The sequence below is a fragment of the Symphodus melops genome (genome assembly GCF_947650265.1).
Source record: "Symphodus melops genome assembly, chromosome: 2".
Taxonomy (NCBI): domain Eukaryota; kingdom Metazoa; phylum Chordata; class Actinopteri; order Labriformes; family Labridae; genus Symphodus; species Symphodus melops.
In genome coordinates, this window is record NC_136692.1 from 28501426 (window position 1) to 28523992 (window position 22567).

The 22567-nt window shown below is 41.9% G+C and overlaps 1 protein-coding gene across 1 annotated transcript in view; it reads right to left on the bottom strand.

Annotated features, from left to right (window-relative positions):
• vegfc (vascular endothelial growth factor c) overlaps positions 1-15860 on the bottom strand; it is a 41958-nt gene extending 26098 nt beyond the window's left edge. The window contains exon 1 of the mRNA XM_079338426.1: positions 15491-15860. Coding sequence (XP_079194552.1) covers positions 15491-15607 — 117 coding nt within the window. The 5' untranslated portion in view covers positions 15608-15860. The remainder of the gene's footprint in view (positions 1-15490) is intronic.
• Between the last annotated feature and the right edge of the window lie 6707 nt (positions 15861-22567).

The following is a 22567-nucleotide window of genomic DNA, read 5'->3' on the forward strand; positions in this document are numbered from 1 at the left end:
CCTGGGGTCTACGTCACAGTACGAATAAAAAGTAGGAGGAGTTTGGTGAAGCAGAAAATGACTCAAAGATCCAAATATGACAAAAAGTATGAATTCAGTTTAATTGATGCAGATGAAAGAAAACACTCTACTGATCACATCCTGACAACTCTGACATCATGAAGGCCGCAGGCAGCAGGTCCACTTCTTTCCCACAATGCACTGTGTCATGTGTTCATGTTCATGAAACACAGGAGCATTAAACCATGAGTCCCCAAAGATGTAATCACACGTGGATTCATCTCTAAGAGCAGCAGAGACGCTCTCTTCCTTTGTTCTCTCGACTTTCTCATTTTTACTCCGAACAAGTAAAAACACATTCTCTCTTTTCAGAGACAGCAAAACAACGTGGCGCTCGTGGATATTATGTTGTGTGTGTGTTTATTTTGTGGGTGCTTTGAAAGAAAGCCTTTTTACACCAAACAAACCACGAGCTTGGTGGTCTCCCTGAGAGTCAGCACTTTGTGTTTTCTTTCCTTTTCGTGTAAGAGTTAAAAATGCATCATGACAGAGTATTCGTTTTACCGTGCAGTGGTTGAATGTGTGTGTGTCTTCCCTGACACCAAACACACACACACAGTTTACTCCAGGACGGCCAACGTGTAGCTCCAGCATACTTTGTCGAACAAGCAGAAGCGCTGATGTCATGAGAGCTGCTGGACGTGTTTACAACCTAAAACAGTAAACAGTGGGACTCATGAGGACACGAGCCACAGTTAATCATTCACTCTTTATCTCTTCTCATACTGGGTATGTCAAAGTTACATTTACAGCACTTGTGTGTGGATAAAGATGGTCCTGAGATAATGAAACACTGATTAAGCGTGCTTCAGACCAGGACGTTTTCTAATTGATAAACAAGCTCAAACATCCAGTGGACATGTTGTAATCCACGCTTCAAGTGGGTGAACGAGCAGATATGGACGTCAACATTTTGCCGGAGGAACAGAAGTGGATCTGAGCTCATTTGGCTCCTGGACAAAATGTTGCATGAACTCTTTTATGGAAATGCAGGAAAAGTCCAGACTGTACAGCCGCTGGTGAAGTCTGACTTACAAAGGTTTGACATAAGTCTTCAATTCATTAGGGATGAATGATGTACCATTTTAAAATCGACATTTCGATGTGTGTGTATATATACACACTAAATGTCCTGCGACGTGAGTCATGCCAGTTTTCTCATTTCCAGGACTAAGCTTCAATAAAAGTCTGCCATCGCCATCAGTCGTGGGAGAACACTGTGAGTGTGCGTGCAGCGGACGAGTTTTTCAGTCAGCAGGCGCACGAAGCAGACGGTCAAAGAAAAATAAGTTTCTATTTGCTGGTTAAACTCTGTTTATTGAGCAGAAGTGTGGCAGCTACACTTGTGCAATGTGAAGCGTTGTGTGAGTCCCAGGCGGCTCAACACTAATTAGAGGTTACAATCACAGAGCTGCTCATGTCGACTGCACGTAGGGTCGAACATCGTTTGATATGGTTGATGACATTTAGGTAACTGAGAAGCACAAATGTATTTGAAGATTAGGATGAAACGTGTCGCTCCTCCTGCTGTCAGAGGGCTGGACGCTGTGTGATGAAAGCAGGAGGAGGTTTAGATTTCAAACTTTAAAGATGCTCGATGGAGGTTTGGTCCTGAAATTTAAAATTTGGAGAAATAATTGTATGCTATATTTCCTAAACTAAATAAACAACCTTTATTTATAAAAATGGGTCCCTGGACACCGTAGAGATAAAACCTGGAGAGTTAGCGGGTCCACCATCAAAACATCTCGTGGAGCAGTTCATCTTCAAACAGTTTTCATGGGACCAGATTTTCCTCTGAGGACAGTTTAAAGTACAGAATCTGAACAGCGCACCTTTAACGTCTCAAATAATAAAACCTGTTTGATTGGCATTTTATCCGATGTACTTTAAAGACACTGATCTGATATAACTCACTTGACAGGAGCTTGTTTCTCTTTAAACTCTCTTCAGTCAGGATGAACCGGCTCAAAGCTCTGTATGCTGCACGCCTTCTTCAGTGGCGTGCAGGGACATAGCTGTGCTGCTTCTGGAAGTCTACACCTTCCTGTTTAGGGTTTTCATGCTCTTTGTGCAGAGTCCAACAAGCAGATAGTCCAGGTTAAGATCCAACCTGTGGCTCCTTTCCTGCATGAAAAGCAGGACTGAAATATGATTGATGACTGATTTGATATCCATGATATTGTACTGAATGTGTTAATCTGTTCTTCAAAAAACAAGTGCATGAAAGAGGAGAGGTGTGAGTGCTGCAGACATTAGGAGAGAGTGTGTGTGTGTGTGTGAGGCCGAGAGAAAGAAAGCACATCTTAAAACACTCAGATTCATAAAGTATCAGTATTAATAAAAGGTTTTATTCAATCGACTGCAGACATGTTTCCTGTCACCTGTATGAATGAATGAGTTCACGTTCAGCCGACCAAAAACAGACCAAAAGGAGAATGGGTAAAATGACTCAAATGTCATCAAAATAAATGTTTTTAGACGAAATAATAATAATCTGAATAAACTGCCAACATGAACTGTGGCCTAATTTGCAAAGTATATCCAGACATGTTGCCACCTGGCAGGTCAAACATTTGGATTTACACCCACAGACAGTTTGAAATAAAGAGGGGACTTTGGTAGACACACACACACACACACACACACACACACACACACACACACACACCTACACACACACACACACACACACACCATGGCAACGCTGTCAGTTTCAATCACGTTTAAATTTTAACTGCCTATTGATTCAAACCTTTTTCTGTGTTTCAGAACTGACTGTTAAACCAGCTGTTCACACACACACACACACACACACACACACACACACACACACACACACACACACACACACACAGTTAGAGGTATAGAGATAGAGAGAGAGAGAAACATCTGCAAATCCTTAAAGAAATCTGAGAAATGTTCTTGTATTTATGTCATTTTATAAAGTGTCAGAGAGCGTGGTGCACTTTTAGAAACTCTAAATCAGACGACGGAGAATTTCAGAGATCAGAGAGGAATTATTTAATTATTGTTTATTAGATTTGTATCGTATTAGATCGCTTTAGATTGAATTAGATGAGTTAAAATTGGATTAGATAAGATTAAATAAGTAGTCCAAACAATCTCAGTAAGTAAATTGAGTTAAATAAAATATGAGTATTTCTTACTTTGAAGAAAAGTTAGTTTAAATCCAGACGGTTATGAAGGGTCGTGTAACTTCATAGAGTTTGTTAGCAAAGAGTCCAGCAGATACTTCTGGGACAATGAAGATATCATTTAGTGCTCTACACTGCAAGTATGAACGAAACGCACAGATAAGAGAAGGAAACTGCTTGAACTTCTTCAGGCTCAGCCAAAGTTAATATCCTGCCGCTGTGTCTGAGACGTTGAGTGTGTCAGTGTGCATGTGTCAAAGACTCGCCCACAGTAGGACCAAAAGAGCCAGAGACACATCAACGACGGGCCTTCCACACGATTAGTAGGTCTAATATATAAAGCACCAACCATGAGTTGAATTTGACAGTTGAGTGTGTAACTGAGGCTGTTGTATTTGCAAAGTATAGAGGTCAAAGAAAAAGCTATCAGAACCATGGATAGCGCTGTGAAAGTCAAAGCTCTGAAACAGCCGGGAGCAGAGAGGCATGTGGTGACATGAGACCAAAGAAAGGCTTTTTAATACAATGAGCTCACGTCGCCTCACAACGACATATAGAGGCATAGATAATATAAGAGAGACGAGAAGCTGCAGCAACCTACTAACCGACTCTTGTCATAAAAACTGACGAGCTACAGCAGCACATATTTATTTAGTCTATTTCATTTACTTTATGAATTGTGGTTCCCACTGTTATTGCAGAGACGTGCTTCTCACACACACAGGCCTGAATCACACACATGCACAAGCAGGACCTCTGGACATGCATTAATGGAGAGAGTGCAGCAGTTGCCCCCATCGGAGGGAGTTTGGTGCCTTGCTCAAGGGTACCTAGGCAGTGCTCGAGAAGTAGTCTGGCCCCTCTCCAGCTACCAGACCAACTTCCATATTTTGGTCCGCATCAGGACTTGACCCTCTGGTTCCAAACCCAAGTCTCTACGGACTGAGCTACTGCGCAGGTGCTCGGCGGCCACCTCAGCTTGTATGTTTGACTCGTATGCATTGGCTTGTCTTAAGATTCAAATCTGAAACAGGCCTAATGTTGTCTAACTTGTTTCTAAGGTTCTTTGACACAGCAGTGGGGGCAGTAGGCTCGATGCTGAAGCAGGCTAAGCTATTATTCTGCTTCTGCCTGGAGGAGGCTTGTACATGGGCTGGTGACTGTGAGGAAGCTGTGCAGCCTTCTCCTTCTCCTGCAGGTGCAGGTTTGCTTCAGCTCATCAGTCTCGCTGTTCGTTACGCTTAGGCCTGAGTCATGCCGTCACATGATCGGATAGAGACTCACACTAGGCCCATTTGTCCTGAACCCTCACACCCTTCTTTGTGCAAATGTATGAATAACTCTGAGTTCAAACCTATGATCAAGACTGATGAGTTTTAGAGAAACACATGTGCTAAAGAAATTAGATATAGAAATCAAAGCTGCTGTTTTTTGCTAGGTTGTAAACATGTTTGTTGCTTATTTAAAAAGAGGCATTTTACTGTGGCACCTTAACTGAGATTTGGACTCTCGAGGAACTGCATCTTTTTTTTGTCATACAGGCTTCGATTTTTATGAGTGGACGTTTCCACTTTAGTTTAAATCTCGATTAAATCTCATTGTGTACATAACTAAAGACACAAACAGACCAGCTTTGAAAAGGGATTTGTTAAATGTTGAGCTTCACAGTAAATTACACACTGCTACTGTATAAGATCCAAAATGCCGAGGTCAGCAGATAGTAACGCTGCAGGAGCTGACAAGTCTTATTAAATACTTGTATGTGCAAAAGATACAAGTGCTCCTCCATGTCCCCTATTTTCAGTTGAACAGATTACTAGACTGCATGTTCTCAGCAGAAGGAGCCTCTTGGCCTCTCAGCGGCAACTTCATTATGCATTCTATCCTCACTGACCCTCTTTCACCCTCCATTCACTCCCATTAACGGCTCCCCCCACCTCCCATTCAGACCCTCACGGACTAAAACACAGTGTGTCAACTGGTGAGGTCTGCGGGTCAGTCTCTGGAGGGTCTGACACCAACCGCTTAACCTTCAGATGTCAACGCAGGCTGAATGAGGCCTCACATACGCAGAGTTCAAAGAGCATTAGGAGTCAGAAAGTCCTGAATTAAAACCGCTCCGTCACAGTGCCGGTCCCAGAGAAGTGAATCTGACTCAAAGAATTCAAGGTTGTCTAAGTGACGCGTTGTAGCGTAAAAACGAAGAGACAATGTTCGTCCTTTTGGCAAATGTATTTCAGGTGGGGTCATTTATGGTTGTCAAAAGGGCTGAAAATGTTCCACTGATCAGATTTCTAAAATCTTTAACTGACGCACAGAGATGGATCGAATGGAAGGAATTAAAATGGAGGATGACTGTCGGCTTACATACGTTTGAGTTAGATCCAATCAATGCTCAGCCCTACAACAGATGTTAAGATTTAAAAAGAACATTATTACATTTATTTTGGGATTACCCAAGAGGGAAGAACCAACGTGATACTCTTTATTCTGAGAGAAACCTGGCTCATGTTGTTGCCCTGACGACACTTTTATTCTACTTTCCACAGAAACATTAATGTTGAAGGAGAAGGTGATAGCCAAAGAGTTTAGCTGGTGCTCACGCCGGCATTTAAAAGGGGCAATGTGGAGTAATGTTACATGTGAAATGACAAAAATCAAAGTGTCTCAGTCTCTTCTGGTTGACTCTAACAGCCTACGGACTGATTCATTTGTTTCAGAGAATTTCAAAGGATTTGCTTCCCAACATTGCCTCTTAATAATCACAAACTACCACAACACACAGTCCAACCAAACTGCACCCTCAGGTGTTGAAAAACTGAGCCAAAGCAAAAAATACAAATAAATGCAGTTCCTCCAGTGTCCACTTGAGGTTGGCTCCAAATGAAAGGGAAAATGGTTGGAACCAATGTACAAGATCCATAAAGTCAAAGGTCTTTCAGATGTCAAAGTATTCTATCCTTGTTAAGCAAAAGGATGTTCACAGTCAACTAAAATCTTTGTCCGTTTAACCCGCTAGTCCTCATGAAAGAAAACACTCAAAAAATAATTGAAGTTGAGCAAATGTATCTTAACTTGTCAGCGTGTCAGTGCAGTCTGGCTTGCCTAGTGTGGCTAACGTTAGCAGCGCTAGCACTGCCAGCCTTCTGTCCTCCTTGCATGAAAACATTGACATGCTAAATGTGATCACGCTTTGCTCCGATCAAAACGTCAGCTTAACCGGACAGCCTATGAATAACTTCTCCATTTTCTAGATCGGCATACTGCCAGACACGCTGCTCCTACAGGATGCTATCAGTTCACTGTGCGTGTTAACAAGTAGGTAGGGTGGAGAGAGCCATTAGCTGGAGTCACAAACCTGGCCAACCAGCATCAAAGGCCAAAGTATTAACTATTGATTCAACAGATCAGTAATTCTGGTGCCAACGAGCAAGGGTGATTACCTTTAACCAATAAGTTAATTCAACGTGTTCATCCCTAACTTAGCTCCCTACAAGGTAACAACTAGAGTCATTCGAGATTCAAGATTTCAAAAACGTTTTTGTCCATCAATCACAATGACAATGTAATCACTTAAAGACTCCCCTCCCCCCACGGTCGTTTTGGACGCCCCTGGGTTTGCCAGATATGAGAGCAGTTATCAGGTCAACAGGTGTTGCAGCGATGGAAGCGGGCAGTGGAACTGCTTCAGATAGAAGTGATTGTACCCGAGCTAAAAAGCCTCTGCATGTTTCTAATAAGCTCCAGCAGCAGAAAGCTGCTCAAACTAGGATCAATGTTGGAGATGCTTCTGAAACATGGAGAGAGGTTAGAACGCACTGAAGAGCATTAGGGAAGACAGCTCTCTCTCTCCAAGGTGTCAGAGTTACTGTCACTGCTGGTGAATGCTTTTTCGTTAGCTTGCTGATGTAAATACATTCTTTTGAACCTGAAGGTATAAAAAAGCGGATGCTCAACAGAAGCACTTAGTGCCGTCTTAATTTGAATCTACACGATCGGATTTGGAGCCAATGGCTGCTCAGCCAGAGCAGTGCTATTGAGCTGGACAGTCCTTGGAAAAATCACAGAAAAATTCCAACCAAATTATTGCTAATGACACACCACATTCTTCTGCAGACTCCAGGGGGATGTGAACTATTGGCGAGAGATCCACATGGAGAGAGTGAAAGAAGGGGTGAGGCTGCAGAACAAACAGAAACCGAGAGATGAGAGATCGTGCGGTGATTGAGTAATGCTGAAAGCTGAAGAAAGTGTACGAAAGAGGACTAATACAGTTCTATTCTTAGTCGCCTTCATCATGATGTAGTAAGAATGATGGAGAAACATTACCCCACCGAGAGCGGGAGAGCGACTTGGCGAGACAGAGAGATGCTGGCGTTGGTTCATCCGCAGATTACATGCATGTTGGAAAGTTCTTGGCGAGATACACCGTCCTCCTTAAACCCATTATCACCTCCAGCCATCATTGCATTTCAAAAGCAACACTCATCTTCCACTCAGAGGAATGTTTTTCATCCCACAGCCAAACTTTCTCTCAAGGTTTCCTGGAGGGAAAAGTAAAAGGACAGCGCTGAAACACAACTCACGCTCAGATGGAAAGTTTAACACTCAACATGAAGAGGTAAAAATAAAAATAAGAGCACCAAGATGGTTTATTTTTATGAACTTAGAAATGCATCCCAATTCTGATCCTGAGTAACACCCCTCTGTTATGTAAAAGCTGGCAGGATAACACAGAAAGCTTTGGCGAGTTCAAATAAGGCAGATTTTCTTTTAAAGGTTTTTATGTGTAGTTTTTGTCAAAGTGTTCTCTGACTCCACATCTCCACAGAAATCCTGTTTAATGAAAGAGTAACTAAACCAACAGACTTCACTGTATATGAATATAGACATTAAGTAGTGTTGATGATTTCTGGTCCATATCTTGACTTTGAAGATGCACAACGAGTGCACTGTACAAGGTGCTGATCTCTTCCTGTCTCTCATCAGTCCAGGTGAGGCTCTGCATGCATGAGGTTAGTTTTCTTTAGTAGTGACATTTTGGGGACGGAGGTCAAAGCTGGTTATGACCCTCTTATGATTGGTCACTTTCAACACCATCAAGCCGACATAACCAAACACATTCAGCTTTGATTGACAGCTTACAGCACATGAAGCCTGCGTTTGGGCTTCTCGTAGTTCGGATTCAATTTCTAAACGTATTTAGCTTTTAGTTATTTTAAATTGTATCTTCTATTTTTATTTTTTCAAACAGGAGAGAGACTTAGTTTTACAGCCAGGCAGTAATGTCAAACTTTGAGTCGCTGAGCTGGGAGATTTCTAGCTAGTCCAGCCAGTACGAGAGATCTGACACAAGCCCTGTCCTTAGAGCTGGACGGAGGGCAAAGCCTGATGGAGGTACCGAGGGTGGAACAGAGCACTAAGCAGCACTTCACTGTTTTACTCTTCCTGACACATTTCGTGGCTCTGGGTTTGTTGTTGTTGATTAGTTCTACAACCTGATTGGCTAACAAGCGGCTAACAGGGCTAATAAATCAGCTGAAATGTGTGTGTACGCACTCCCAAATACATCCGACTCACAAGGATAACAATACTGGAAAATACTGGAGTAATCTTATTTAAGCGCTTTTTTACAAACTGCCTTTGTGACTGTGTGTGTGTGTGTGTGTGTGTGTGTGTGTGTGTGTGTGTGAGAAAGAGAGAGTAGACGGGAAACAGAAGTAAGATGAGCAGATTCATTGTATCTCAGACTAGGATCAGGTGGATGTTTAGAAATATAAGTTGGTACGGCTTAAAAAATGATCAATATCTTTAAATCCATCCTCAAAGTGGAAACCTGGGGAGTTCAGCAAGAATGGGAGGGATGTGCTCAAATCTTCTGGAGCGCGTTAAAAGCCGGGCAGCAGCATTGTTGAAGATGGTGAAAGTTTCCCTGACAGATTACAGAGTACAGTGCATTTGAATAAATCAGTGTGAAGGTGATAAATGCATCAATGACCTTTAATAACATTTTTAATTTAATAACACCTTTGACATTAATCTGGGTTGGTGAAAAGACCAACCCACCTGAGTATTAAATGACAGGCTGGAAGATTTCAGGCCTCTTCTTTCAAACTGAACGAAACACAGACTTTCCTGTGAAATTGATGAACCCTGTTGCCATCTTTTTTGAAAGCACTCAAGTATTTAGTTTGACGAATAATCAGCAACAACATTCAACAAATCAGCTGTTTAAAATCAAACTTGTGAATGTAGCTGTAACTTTTGCAACATTGCCAACTACAGTGTCAGGGTCTGTGGACTTAAGACTGAAATTACTCTCCGAAGGTCAATAGTTTTCAAACGACAGATGAAAGTTTCAAAATGCTTTCAAAACAAAAACTGCACTGGGATCTGAAAGGTGGCCAATAAAAACACGTTTCCAAATTACTCATTCAAGTACCCCGTGGTGTCTGAACTCTCGGGCGTTCACTGTGTTGCATGAAGTGGTAAAAGCCCTTTCATTAGGTAATAGTGAAGATTATATCCACCAAAACTGTTATTGCAAAACACCATTTAATGCAGGGCCGATACATAGGACTTATAACCCTAATGACGCAAACAATGTCCTGGAGCAGATCCCACAGGTCAAAATGAAAACTGGATGTAGCAGCCAATGAAAACATGGAGGAGAGGTGAAAACAAAGAGGAACCTCGAGAAAGTCATGGAGACAAATGGCACTGAACAGGCCTCCTTGGACAGGCTGACGGGGGATTTTTCCCCGTATCAAGCCAAGTGCAGTAAGTCAAATGAGTCAGTGAGGATCTAGACTGAACCATGTGCAGCTCTGTGGTGGATTCAGCCACATGCAGTACAGTCTGTAGTTATGAACTCAAACGTCTTTGTTCTCTTCACTTTGGATGTTTTTGTTTGGGTTCTGCTCCCCTGTGGAGAGCTGACTCATCTTCAACTAAAAACACATCCAAAGCTCCACACGTCAGGTCGAGGTGGATCTTAAAACATGCTAAGCTCACTCAGAGGACTCGTGAGCCTCCAGAACACGGACTTCACACCAAGGCAGTCTGTTCAAAATGTCTCCCAATGGTGACAACACAGAAGGCCTGATTTACAAAGATCTCAATTAAAGAGTACTAAATTGCGTGTTCATTGCAAAAGTTTGCACGTTTGGCTTGTGGGCGTTTTGCGGGTGATTTACTAAGAACATTTGCGTGAATAACGTCAGGTGCAAACCTTGTGGAGGCCGTAGTATTTCTGTCAGGCTTTAACGTGTTCTACTCGTTTACGTCACGGTGAGTTTGGACGGAAAGCTGGACGACTGCAGGCGCAAAATAGGTGTTAGTGAGAGGCAAATGAACTGTGGCACTGGTGCTCAGTGTGTGTGCCACTCGTGCAATCGTTGCGCACCAGAAGCTGGTCAGCGCTGTGTCTGGCAACAGGTACTGAAGTTGGGGGTACAAGCATGGTGAGCCCCCCATTCAAGGGTCCCACAGCGCAGCAGCAGGGGAGGGGGCTGTAGAGTGAAGAGACGAGCGCGCTCTGGAGAAGCGCTCCGGAGACACGCAACCCGAGAAAAGGAAATACCCAGTTTAAAATGTAATGTTGGCGAGAAGAGAAAAATAGGATGACATAAGTGTCAATGTTGAAATTCTTTAGAATGCAGACGCTGTGAATGTTCAGTTATAGTTTAATCATGGCGTGTCTTTTAAACTATTATTGAAGCAAGATATAAAATAATTTTAAATTTATTTTTTTGTCATTTAAAAATGTTAACAAGTCTTTTATTGTGCCTATGTCTCCTCCTAACTGCAGCCTGCAGTGCGTCACACTGGGCTCTTGGATTAGCACGTTCTTTTCAAAGGTGTTAAATTCAGACACCGTCACAAACACAGCAGTCTTTACCTGGCTTGGTAAATCACACTGCGTGTACAAACTTAACTTCTTTACATTTTCTCCTCCCAGTATTTTACACACTGAGGCAGAAACGCCTCGTGTTGCATATTCATCAAGGCAAACGTACTATTTGGACAATACGTGTTGTTTTGCTCATATGAAAGACGCAATCCTCACTGCACGCTGTTAGTACATCAGTTGGACATTTTTTGCTGGTGGTCTCAAGTTTGCACACGTTTTGATACACACAAACATTTAGTAAATCAGGCCCAGACTGTACAGAAAATAGAAAGCTCAATGCCTCTCCTGAAGAGAGCTCCTCCTGCTGACTGGTTGCAGTATTGGTCATAAATCACGCCTCCTCTGTGTTCACAGGAGAGAATCTGGCCAAATTAGAAAATCTAAATACACCTACAAGTAATCTTTTGTGATGTTGCCGTAGTTATTACCACTCTGTGTTGTGCTTAAATATTCATTTTTCTGGGAATTTATTTTTGAATAAGTTACTAGATGCTGTAAAAAGGAATAAAATGCCATGATTGTACCATGTTATCAGAGTGAGGATACTTTGGGATCGATCACGGGATCGAAGGCACGTGAAACCACAGCCAGTGATCAGAAGTTTGTAAAGATAATGACACAATAAAGTGCAACACATTCAGAAATGGCATGGGAAGGAAGCACTTTGAATACAACAAAGCATTTCCTTTAATAAAGCAATATGCACTGTATATGATATGTTGCAGTCAGCCATCCCCTATAATGCCCTGCACTCCAGCAGTAGCAGCTGTGGAATCACCTTGTCACGCTCAGGTACAAAATACAGCTCACATTCAGGTTTACGTTGACTTAAACGAATCATTTCTGCAGATATTTAAAATGTTGTTTTTCTTAGATCCGAGTTCAAAGGTCACCCCTGCGTTTATCCAAAGAGACCCTGTAGTGCAGAAACTCCGTTCACCTCAGTGATGACTGGACGTGGAGAAGGGAGGAGGCCTGACACACTTTGTCGCTGTCGAGTCAGAAGTGTTTACATGATGCAACATGCATTATTGATATCTACTCTGCACAGATTTAAGCCCTGGTTTCACATTAAACAGGAGTACATCCGTGACAGCGGGGTGACATCACTCGGGCTTCACCCGTTAATATTGTCTACGGTCTGAGTCAGGCTTTAAGATATCAACATTCAAAATGTCCGGTGGAAATATCGTGCTTCCAACACATGAACAATATTTGGAGCCCATTTTACCATTTCTAATCATCTCTAAGATTGCCGATAACAATCGATACACTAATGTACCGTCTCCTTTTCGCTAATGTGTGAGACTTGGTTTGACACCTGCTCTGCAGACAGAGGGGGAGGGACATCCAAGTCTCATATATTGATTTGGTTTTTGTTCACGTTTCTCTGCTGCTCTTTGAGTTTTGGATCATTGCGTTGTACTTCCTCAGAAATGAACCTCCACGCGGATCAGCTGTTTACATGCAGCGGATGATTAAGCCAGACAAAGAAAGCCAGGTGAAGAGAACTGAAGAGAGAAAGTGGATCACACTTCTGTATGTGTGTGTGTGTGTGTGTGTGTGTGTGTGTGTGTGTGTGTGTGTGTGCGTGTTTCTATGGATCAACCAGGACATTGATGCTCCTGATTCTGTTTTCTGCAGTTTGCTTAGTAAAATGAAACAAAACGTTTCATTATTTTTTTAATGAATCTAAACAATTCAAATGTGTTAAGTCTCTCCCTGTAGGCACCAGTTCCGACATGCAGAGGTATAAATCGTTCTGTTTTTTTTTGGTTTTAATCCTTTGACACATGCCAGCAGAGATGAGGCACTATCAGATAAATTCCTCTGAAAAACAAACTGTGAGAGTTTTAAAGGAGGAAGACGGGAGCTGTGAGAAAAACTCATCATCCCAATTAAGAGTTTACCGAGATCAAATGGCTGCGTGTTACTGCTTAGCACTTATCCCCCCCTCCCTCCCTCTCTCTCTCACACACACACACACACACACACACACACACACACACACACACACACACACACACACTTGACCCCGGTGACACCTGCCTTCATTGGCTCTTTCTCTGGCTAATTTGAAAACACTCCCTCCTAATCCTCCCCCCTGGAAAATGGTCAGTCCTCTCTTTCTCCCCCCCCCCCCCCCCCCCCCCTCTCTCTGCTTTCCTTCCTCTCTCGCCCACTTTCTTTAGCAGTTCAGGTCAATTTAAATCTGCTCTGCTGGCATGACATGAAAGAAAAGTGTGTTTTCAATGGTGAATCAATCCAAATCTGGTTATAAAACTTGGCAGTAGGATAATTACCAGCTCAGAAAAGCAACTTCCAGTGTGTGAAACGGAAAGTTAATGATGTGAAACACAGAATCCGAGTTTGTGAATCTTTTTCTGTATTCTCCGAACATCCAAGTCAGCAGAAAAATCTGATATCAAGAATATATAAAACAAATGATTATGATCTGTTAGGAAAATACACAGAGAGACAAATCTTCTTTTTTCTGACTGTAATGCACCAAACACACGCAAGTAAGGGAACTGTGCAGATGATTGGTGCACATTTCGTCTGTGTGGTTGATGGACACGATTCATTTGCATTGTTTTCACGTTTTCTTTGTGATATTTCATTGAACCAAAACAGATATTAATCACACAGAGTTATAAGAACTAATCTAACAGTCGTGACTGAGGGAAGTGGAGTTTAACTGACGTAACCTAGCAACAATAAGAGACGTTGAGAAGTGCTCTGAGACAGAGGTGGTAACCAGCGTTACAGGCCCTAAATGTCTTCACAAAAATGAATTAATGGTGGACGTCCAGCCCGAGCCGGAAAATCAACAAGAAGCGTCAGAACGCAACAACCGTTGACGTCCACATTGTGATGCAACTTCTGAAGTCACGTTTGATCACAAGTGTCTGTGAGATTTCATGTCTGTGGAATCGCCACTGAGAAATGGTCACAACGAATGGCAGGTGTGTGACTCCCTTATAAAAGACTATAACTGTCCTGATGTGAAACTCTTCACCTCGTTAGTCAGTTCCAAAAAAAAAGAAGCTTCCACTTGACCATGAAGGCCCTCTCAATGACCACATCCTTCCTACTTGACACACGCTTCCAGTTTGTGATCAGAGAGAAAAAGGTCAAATTGGATAATGAGTTTTAAAACCTACACGCTCAATAAACACAATGCAAAAGCCTCAAGAGGAAATCAGATTTGTTTTTACTCACATGTGAGGGTTGTTAAGATTTCAGACATCAAAACTATTTTAGTAAAAATCAAATGGAGACCTAATTCGATAGTTGATACCAAAGCAACAGAAATGAAGGCAGATTCCTGTAGACTGTTTAAAGTGCATAAATATTTGCATAGTTTCAGTACTGGAGCGTTGCCAATGTTTTTGAACAACTTTGACATTGCTCTCTCTCTCTTTTGCTTGCAGCAGCTGTTGGTTGAAAAATATGACTGAAGAACTTTTTTAAACTTCGGTACTTTTCGATGCTATTGTTCGTTAAAATATCGATGATCGTAACGCTAAAAAAATCGTGTGGTATCAAATTGGAGTTAGGGCGCCCTCTGCTGGATAAACTACATAATGGTGTCAAGTTAAATTCAGCATTGTTTTCTGCATGATATGTTCTGTACATTTGAGTAACTCTTTATGTCCCACTTGTTGTAAAACATTTGAGCTGATACTGATAAATAGGCCTCAATATTAGAAAATGATTAGTCATGGTCTTTAAATGTCCTTCAAGTTATTTTTGTAGTAGGTTAAAAATACCCGTATGCGTTTTGAATGACGTCATTTTCCTCTATGAATTTACATCAAGGGATTTATTCCAACCTCAGCCTGAGTTCATGAGTTGCAAAAGCTCAACTCTCAACTTCTGACTGGCTTTATTCAGATACTGATGATTTGTAGTTTTTTTTTTCTTTTAAACTCGGTTTTAAGATGAATCACTGTGAAACTCAGGGTGAAATCAGATTACTCCTCACAATTGCTCAAAGGGATTTACGCATGCACAATCTGTCCTTCATTCACTCCTGATTTACCTCATCTTTTCACTTTAATTTGCAGTGATAGACAAATGTGAAATCAAACAACCAAACTGACAAAATCATAGTAACCACATCAAGAGTCGCGTGGTATTCCCCCTCCATCACCTGTAAACTATTAAATATTAAACAGGTATTCCTCAAGGTTTCCGTCGAGATATACCCCCCGCCCCCCTAAAACAACTAAAATAAACTAGAGCTGGCCTACATTTCTCCTGCAAACATTCAAATCAAGCGCTGCTCCCTGCAGCCTCTCACTCACAGAATCAGGTGAACACGCAGCCAGGTTCAGTTCCGACATAAAACACTCACCGGCTCGTCCATCTGCTCGTGCTCGTAGTAATCATAATAGTCTCTGTGCTTGAAGTCGCTGGCGAGGTTTGAGTATAGGAGATAAGCCAGTGAGAGAGATAATCCCAGAAGGTGCATGTTTATAAAGTCCGCGAGAGTTTATGATCCGAGAACCATCAAATTTTAAAAAACCCTCCCCGGTGCGCGCGCTCCCCTCTCCTTCTCCTGCTGCAGATCACACACTTTCATCTGGACTCTCTCTCTCTCTCTCTCTCTCTCTCTCTCCTCTCTCTCTCTCTCTCCCCTCTCTCTCTCTCTCTCTCTCTCTCTCTCTCTCTCTCTCCCTCTCTCTCTCTCTCCTCTCTCTCTCTCTCTCTCTCTCTCTCCCCCTCTCTCTCTCTCTCTCTCTCTCTGCAGTGTGTGTGAGCCCCGCTGTGAATGAAAACTCGGTCATATGGAAACACATAAATCCGGTGAGTGAGTCCAGACCGTTAAAGCGCAAAATTAGAGGAAAACTGGAGGACCTGCCCTCAGAATACAATACCAAAATTGACCACTAAAACAACAGCCATACAAGGTGCATCAAGTCATCCATACTTTCTACCGCCCTCTATTGACGGTTAACGGGATTGTATTAGAAGTAGATCTTATTCTCATAACGCAGAAGATAACATCCAATGTTAGTTAATTGCGTTTACCCCACATAGTATCACAGATTATAAAAAACATGCAAACTTCCTTTGCTAAAAGGCTGTGCAAAATGAAATTTGGTAATCAATTAGCTCTCTTCGCACACAAGTTAGCAAACACTAACACTGTTTTCTTTATAAGCAGCAAGACAGAGGAGAAGGAAAAACAGAAAATAATCATTTAGGGTTTTCAGAATCCCTGGTGTGTTTGCTAAATCTAGCTAACGAAGCAGGAATCTGCCCACGTCCAAATTTGGAAATATGTCTGAGACTCTGGAATTGCTTGAGAGGTGACATATGGTCAGCTTGAAGCTCTTGAATGTTTTCAGTGATGTAACTGTGTAATGTGTTTCTACAGAGCCAATTCGCGTCCAATTGCTGCAGCTTCCTTAAAACTACTGACAAAACCGTTTATGTAAACAAAAGAGTGTGCAACGAGCAGACATTTCACAGCGCCATCTTTTAACGTTGAATACTTACACTTGTTTATGTTCATCTAATATTGTTTGGGCTCCTTCCCATTAAATGTCTCTTTGTTTTATGGAAATGTCAGAGATTATTGTCATAAAGTTGGACAGTCAGGGCTGTGATGGTGTGTCTGTCGGGTTGATGTGTTGAGGTGCAGCCAGAACGCAGTGTGAGATGGTTACACACACACACACACACACACACACACACACACACACACACACACACACACACACACACATAGCTGCACTCAGCAGGGGGTTTTCTCCATTTTTCACGTTGCTAAGACTCTGTTGTACTGAGGAATGAGTATGTGTGTATGTGCGCGTGTGTGTTTGCCCTACAGCCTAAGGCCTGTTGCCCTGTTGCCCTGTCTCCACGTCATTTCATCTGAACCATCTCACACTGCGTTCTGGCTTCAGATCAACACATTGACCCGTCCAACACACCATCGCAGCCCTGACTGTCCAACTGTGTGTGTGTGTGTGTGTGTGTGTGTGTGTGTGAGGCCATTGCAATATTTAAAGGATATGAAATCCTTCTGCATGGCCGGCATTCCAAAGTATTACAAGAAATACACACACACACACACACACACACACACACACACACACACACACACACAGAACCTGAATGGACTGTTCTCCTCTGTTTGGATTAAACTGAGGAGGTTTAGAGGAAACAACATGGAGCTGAGGTCATTCAGAAAAAAACTCTTTCTTTCAAACTAATTCTTTTTACATGCACGTCTGCTCAGAGCTTCCAGACAAAAAGCAAAGAGAAATATTCTCCATGTGATTCTTTATGAAGTCAATGCAAAGATATGAGAACAATTAATAATATATACAAGGTTAAAAAAGAGAACAGTGCAATGGGGAGATACATGAGGTTAATATACATGACGTAGAGTTTTCCAGCATTTACATAAAAGGTCATGCTTGTCGTTTCAGCTCCTGCAAGGATTATTCAATATAAGTGTTTTTAAAAGGTGTTTTGTCAAAAAATCAAAACAACATTGTTACAAATATGGCATCATCCATAATTCATATAAAGACTTCTCTGCTTCGTAAGGCTGGCTCCGAACTACGATTTTTAAATCTAACTTTAAATCATTCAGATCTCACAAAAGGTATTCCACCAGAGGCGGCCCGATCTGGAATTATAGATGTCTAAAGTGTTTGTTATTTATGATTCCAGATCCGAGAGGCTCCGACTCGATCAGTAAAACAATAAACTTGACCCCACACACTTGAGGAGTGCTTGGAAAAATATTCAGTTGCGACAATTCTCCAATAAGGCCACGCCCCCCCTGAGTGTTTGGGAGGCCCGAAATGGTCTAGCTGCCAGTTTAAGATGATCTCAGGACTAAATGGAGCTCCACCCCTGACACACTTTACAAAGCAGTGACACCAGAGATAACTTTAAGTAAAAGGCAGACTGAGTAATGTACACACACACACACACACACACACACACACACACACACACACACACACACACACACACAAACATCCTGGTAACAAACACTGAAGCAGATTGTGTTTCACTTCTGACTCTGTGAAAACACAACGCTCCTTACTAACGTCTGAGCGAGCCAAAGACCAGCAATTATTTTCATATCAGCTCAAATTCCACAGACGTCTGTGATTGCACGAACAAATGCATTCCAATTAGGAAACACACACACACACACACACACACACACACACACATACACGCGCACAGGAGACTGGCTCTCAGCGCACAACCTTGACTTGCTGTTTGTGGGGGGTCTGAAATGTTAGTCTCAAATGAACCGTGTGTGTGTGCGTGTGTTGTGTGTTATGTGTGTGTGTTAATTGCCCAACCAAGAGGTCAGTGTTGAGCCATAGATTTTTTGTTTATGTAACAGAGAGCTTGGGGGACACAGGGAGCGAAAAACATGGTGCTAACTTCCACAGAATACATCTTCAGTGAATCTTTGACATATTGTAGAAAATCACAGAATCGATAAACTTTCAGTTTCGTAAGATACCCACACCCAAAAGTTCAGTTTGAAAAGAGCAATGGACTACGTTGCTGCCTTTAAAGCCTGTTTCACTGCTGCTGTCTGAGGCAATCAACAGGTAAACTTTCTGAACTTTTAAGTCATTAAGAAGAAGGCGCAAATTCAAGTTGAAAGTTAAAATCAAAAACACAACTTCATATTGTTTGTTTTTTAAATTTGTTTAGAAATGAGGAGATAAATGTGAGAAAGTGAGGAAGCCATTGTAATGCTCTATGTATCACAGACACACACCCAGATCTTAGCACACACACACACACACACACACACACACACACACACACACACACACACACACACACACACACACACACACACACACACACACTTCATTGGTTAGGTCATTGACCTGTTTCCTGTGGCCCGGTCTAATTAATGGTGCTTAAGTGTCAACCAGCTAACAAAAGAGGCTTATCTCTCCACTAGCATGCTTTCCCTCCAGTCGCTGTGTGTGTGTGTGTGTGTGTGTGTGTGTGTGTGTGTGTGTGTGTGTGTGTGTGTGTTGTTTCAGTTATAGAACATGTACATGAGTATTACTATGCGGAAATACAAATACTTCTGAGGGTTTTTATAAGCTTTTAGTTGCTCTCTTTGGGTCCATGTCGGGGGAATCCTCTCCATCCTCTTTGTAAAGGGACCGTTCATGTGTTCTCCGAAATAGACTTCTATTCTTGTGTTTCTATGGTCACTTGTAAGGCAAAAACCCTGCACACAGGAAATGACTGCCAGAGAAATGGGCACTAAAATAGCAGCAGCTCAGAGGTTTTGATGTTTTTTGTGGTATGAGGTGAAAATGATGTGAAGGAAGACTTCTGGTCGGCAATACTCATTCATGAAATGTTAAATATCTGTATTTAATTCTCTTATAAATGTAAAAAATATAATAACCCCATGAATTATAAAAAGCATCTGATCTGAATCTAAAACGTCCTGCACAGAGTTGGGACAAAATATCAATACGGCCAAATATCATCAGATGGACTCGTGCAGTACAATTATCAACACACAATTAGACTCGCCGTCTCACTTTACTTTGAGCCCTCACAGTGGAGGTCGTAGCATGAATGTAGCTAACACGTCTAGATGTACAACGACAGGAGAGGTTGACAGCAGGAAAACGAAGAAGAAGAAGAAGAAGAAGAAGAAGAAGAAGAAGAAGAAGAAGAAGAAGAAGAAGAAGAAGAAGAAGAAGAAGAAGAAGAAGAAGAAGAAGAAAAAGAAGAAGAAGAAGAAGAAGAAGAAGAAGAAGAAGAAGAAGATCTCTTCAGCAGAGAAAAGTGAAGCAAAGTTACACTGAGACCACATTGCGATGAATCGCGACTATGAACCGGTTAGGATAGGATGGATGGACAGACATAATAAACACATGGATTGATCAAAGACAAATGGGTGAACGAGCAAGAAGGACCATTTACACAGCCACTCGATCCTCTGACACCCCCCCCCCCCCCCCCCCAACAGACACACACACACACACACACACAAACACACAAACTAACAAATCACACTCATACCAGCCTGCCCATTGTTGTTCAGTTCCGGTGGTCTAAACTTCCCACAGAGGGGAAAGGCAAATATTTAGCAGCTCTCTTAGAACTGTAAGGTCGGGCAGCATAAATAGCACACATTTTTATCACAATAAAAAGACCTTGTAGGGATCAATGTTATTTATCAAGATATAGTCAGTATTTTGAAATTGTTACCAAAAGTGGGAGGATCCTGAAAGTAAAGGAAGTCTGAGATTTTAATAAATGAAGGAACAATTATCAGAGTGTTAGAGAAAGAATCCATATAGAGATACTTTATTTTTAAAAATCAATTTATCTCACAGAACACCAAAAAAAAAAGCTTGTGACCATCACTTTTAAACATCACAGTCACTGAATAACACCATCCAGCCAACAGCTGCTGAAAATAGTCAAATCACATGACTCTTTAGGGCAGGGGTCTCCGACCTTTTTTAGGATGAGAGCTACTTTAAAAGAATAAAACAAGTCGTGAGCTACTTCTACTGCCCTTATTTTTGCAGTATATGTTAATATTATTATAAACTTACCTTTAATGAGATTTCTGACACTGCATGCTGTCGACCAGTGCATTGTAATCTGGTTAGATAGATCTAGAGTTGTAGTAAGCGGATGCAGTTTGCAGGGTAGATTCTTTTTTTAAATTTATTTTTTCATATTTTAGATTTGCTTGGCGACCTACTTATTGAGGGCCTGCGAGCTACCGGTAGCTTGCGAGCCCCTTGTTGGAGACCCCTGCTTTAGGTGATGGAGTCTGATGGCTTAGAAAAGAGGACAGGTCTTTTATGACCTGCCTCCTCACAACAGATCTGCTGTCAGTGACTCTCTGAAAGCTGCTGCAGACTTGTTTTGTTTAGTTCAGATGTAACTTGGTAAACTGTAAATCCAAATTGCCTTTCTGGGAAATCTGTCACACGTCTTGGTTTCAGGAACGATACGCCTGTTTGCAGAGAGATTCAGTCAGTGAACATGAAATGTGACATGACTCCTGTGTTGATGTGTCTGGATCTGTGTTTCTGCATACTGCAGGCTACACCAGTACATGTTGTCACAGTGATAAGTGATCTACAAACATTGGGCCTGTCCTGCAATCCTGGGATTGACCGTTGACCTCTGAGGCACAGGCCAATCAAAACAATGCAGAGCCAAACAGTAATCCCTGTTTGTCTAATGAGGAGCACGGGACACCAAAGCACCCACACACACACTGAGGATAAACCCCCAGGTCTTTAGCCTGTGTGGGCCAAACTCAGATCTCTCTCTGTGTTTCAGCTCCACTTAGAGTCGCCAACATGTTTCAGTGTTTCTCGTTTCATTAGAGGTGTTTTCACAACTGTAGTTTGTTTGTATTCCCTTTCATTTTTTACCTCGTTGCATAATTACACGTACAAGTCCACAAGGAAAAGGCTCTAGAATTGGTCTGAATGTCTTGCAGTAACCCTGAAGTAAAGACAGACGAGTTGACTCCTGCTGGCTGGTTGAAAATGAGAGGCAAGTGGAGCTCAGAAAGCCAGGACAGTTCAGGAGGAGGTGCATGTTGATCCTCCTCATCCAGGACCTGCCTGAGATCCATCAGGCTGTCTTTAACACATGTTCAGTAATGATGAGTGGCCTGCGGTGGTTCCTTCCTGCAGTTGGATCAAGGTCGGTTCATGTTCTTACTTTAAAGAATCCCTCCTGTGTAGGAAGAGACAGAGACCCCCCCTCTTCAGGTGGTCTCGCTACGGTTGTTCGGGCCTCACCGAGGTTTGATTGACAGCTTTCACAAACGGATCGCACAATCTCGGCAAACAGACTCAAGTTTATTTTAGCTGAATCAAACAGTTGAGATGTAAAAAGGATCTTAAATATATCATTGTTGTAAGCGCCATAATGTGTGTTTTTGCTTTAGCTGTTATTCGTTATATGTTTCTCCTTATATGGGTTTAATATTGTTTCTGGTAATTACAGGGTGGTTAACTTTTTTTTTTTTACCTGTGCATTTGGGGTGGCAGGATGCTAGACAAAGAGGGTGAGTGTGTTTTGGAAATATTTTCTGTTGACCGTCGTCATCATCATCCTCATCATAATCATCATTGTTATCAGCATAATCATCATTACATTTGGACCTTTTGTTTAGAAATACCTTTTTTCCCTTTTTTGTATAATAAATCTACGAACAGATCTACAAACTGGACTTTTGATTTTTTTACAGGAACGAGTCACAGATACCAACGCACTTAGCCTCTACGACATTTAACACTCTGAAGCCGCCACAATTGTTGTTTTATATAACGTCATGGTGAATTGTCTTAGAAGAATATTAAAATGAGACCAACATGATGCTGCATCACAGGAATTAAAAAAACTACTAAAAAATGATCCGGCATGA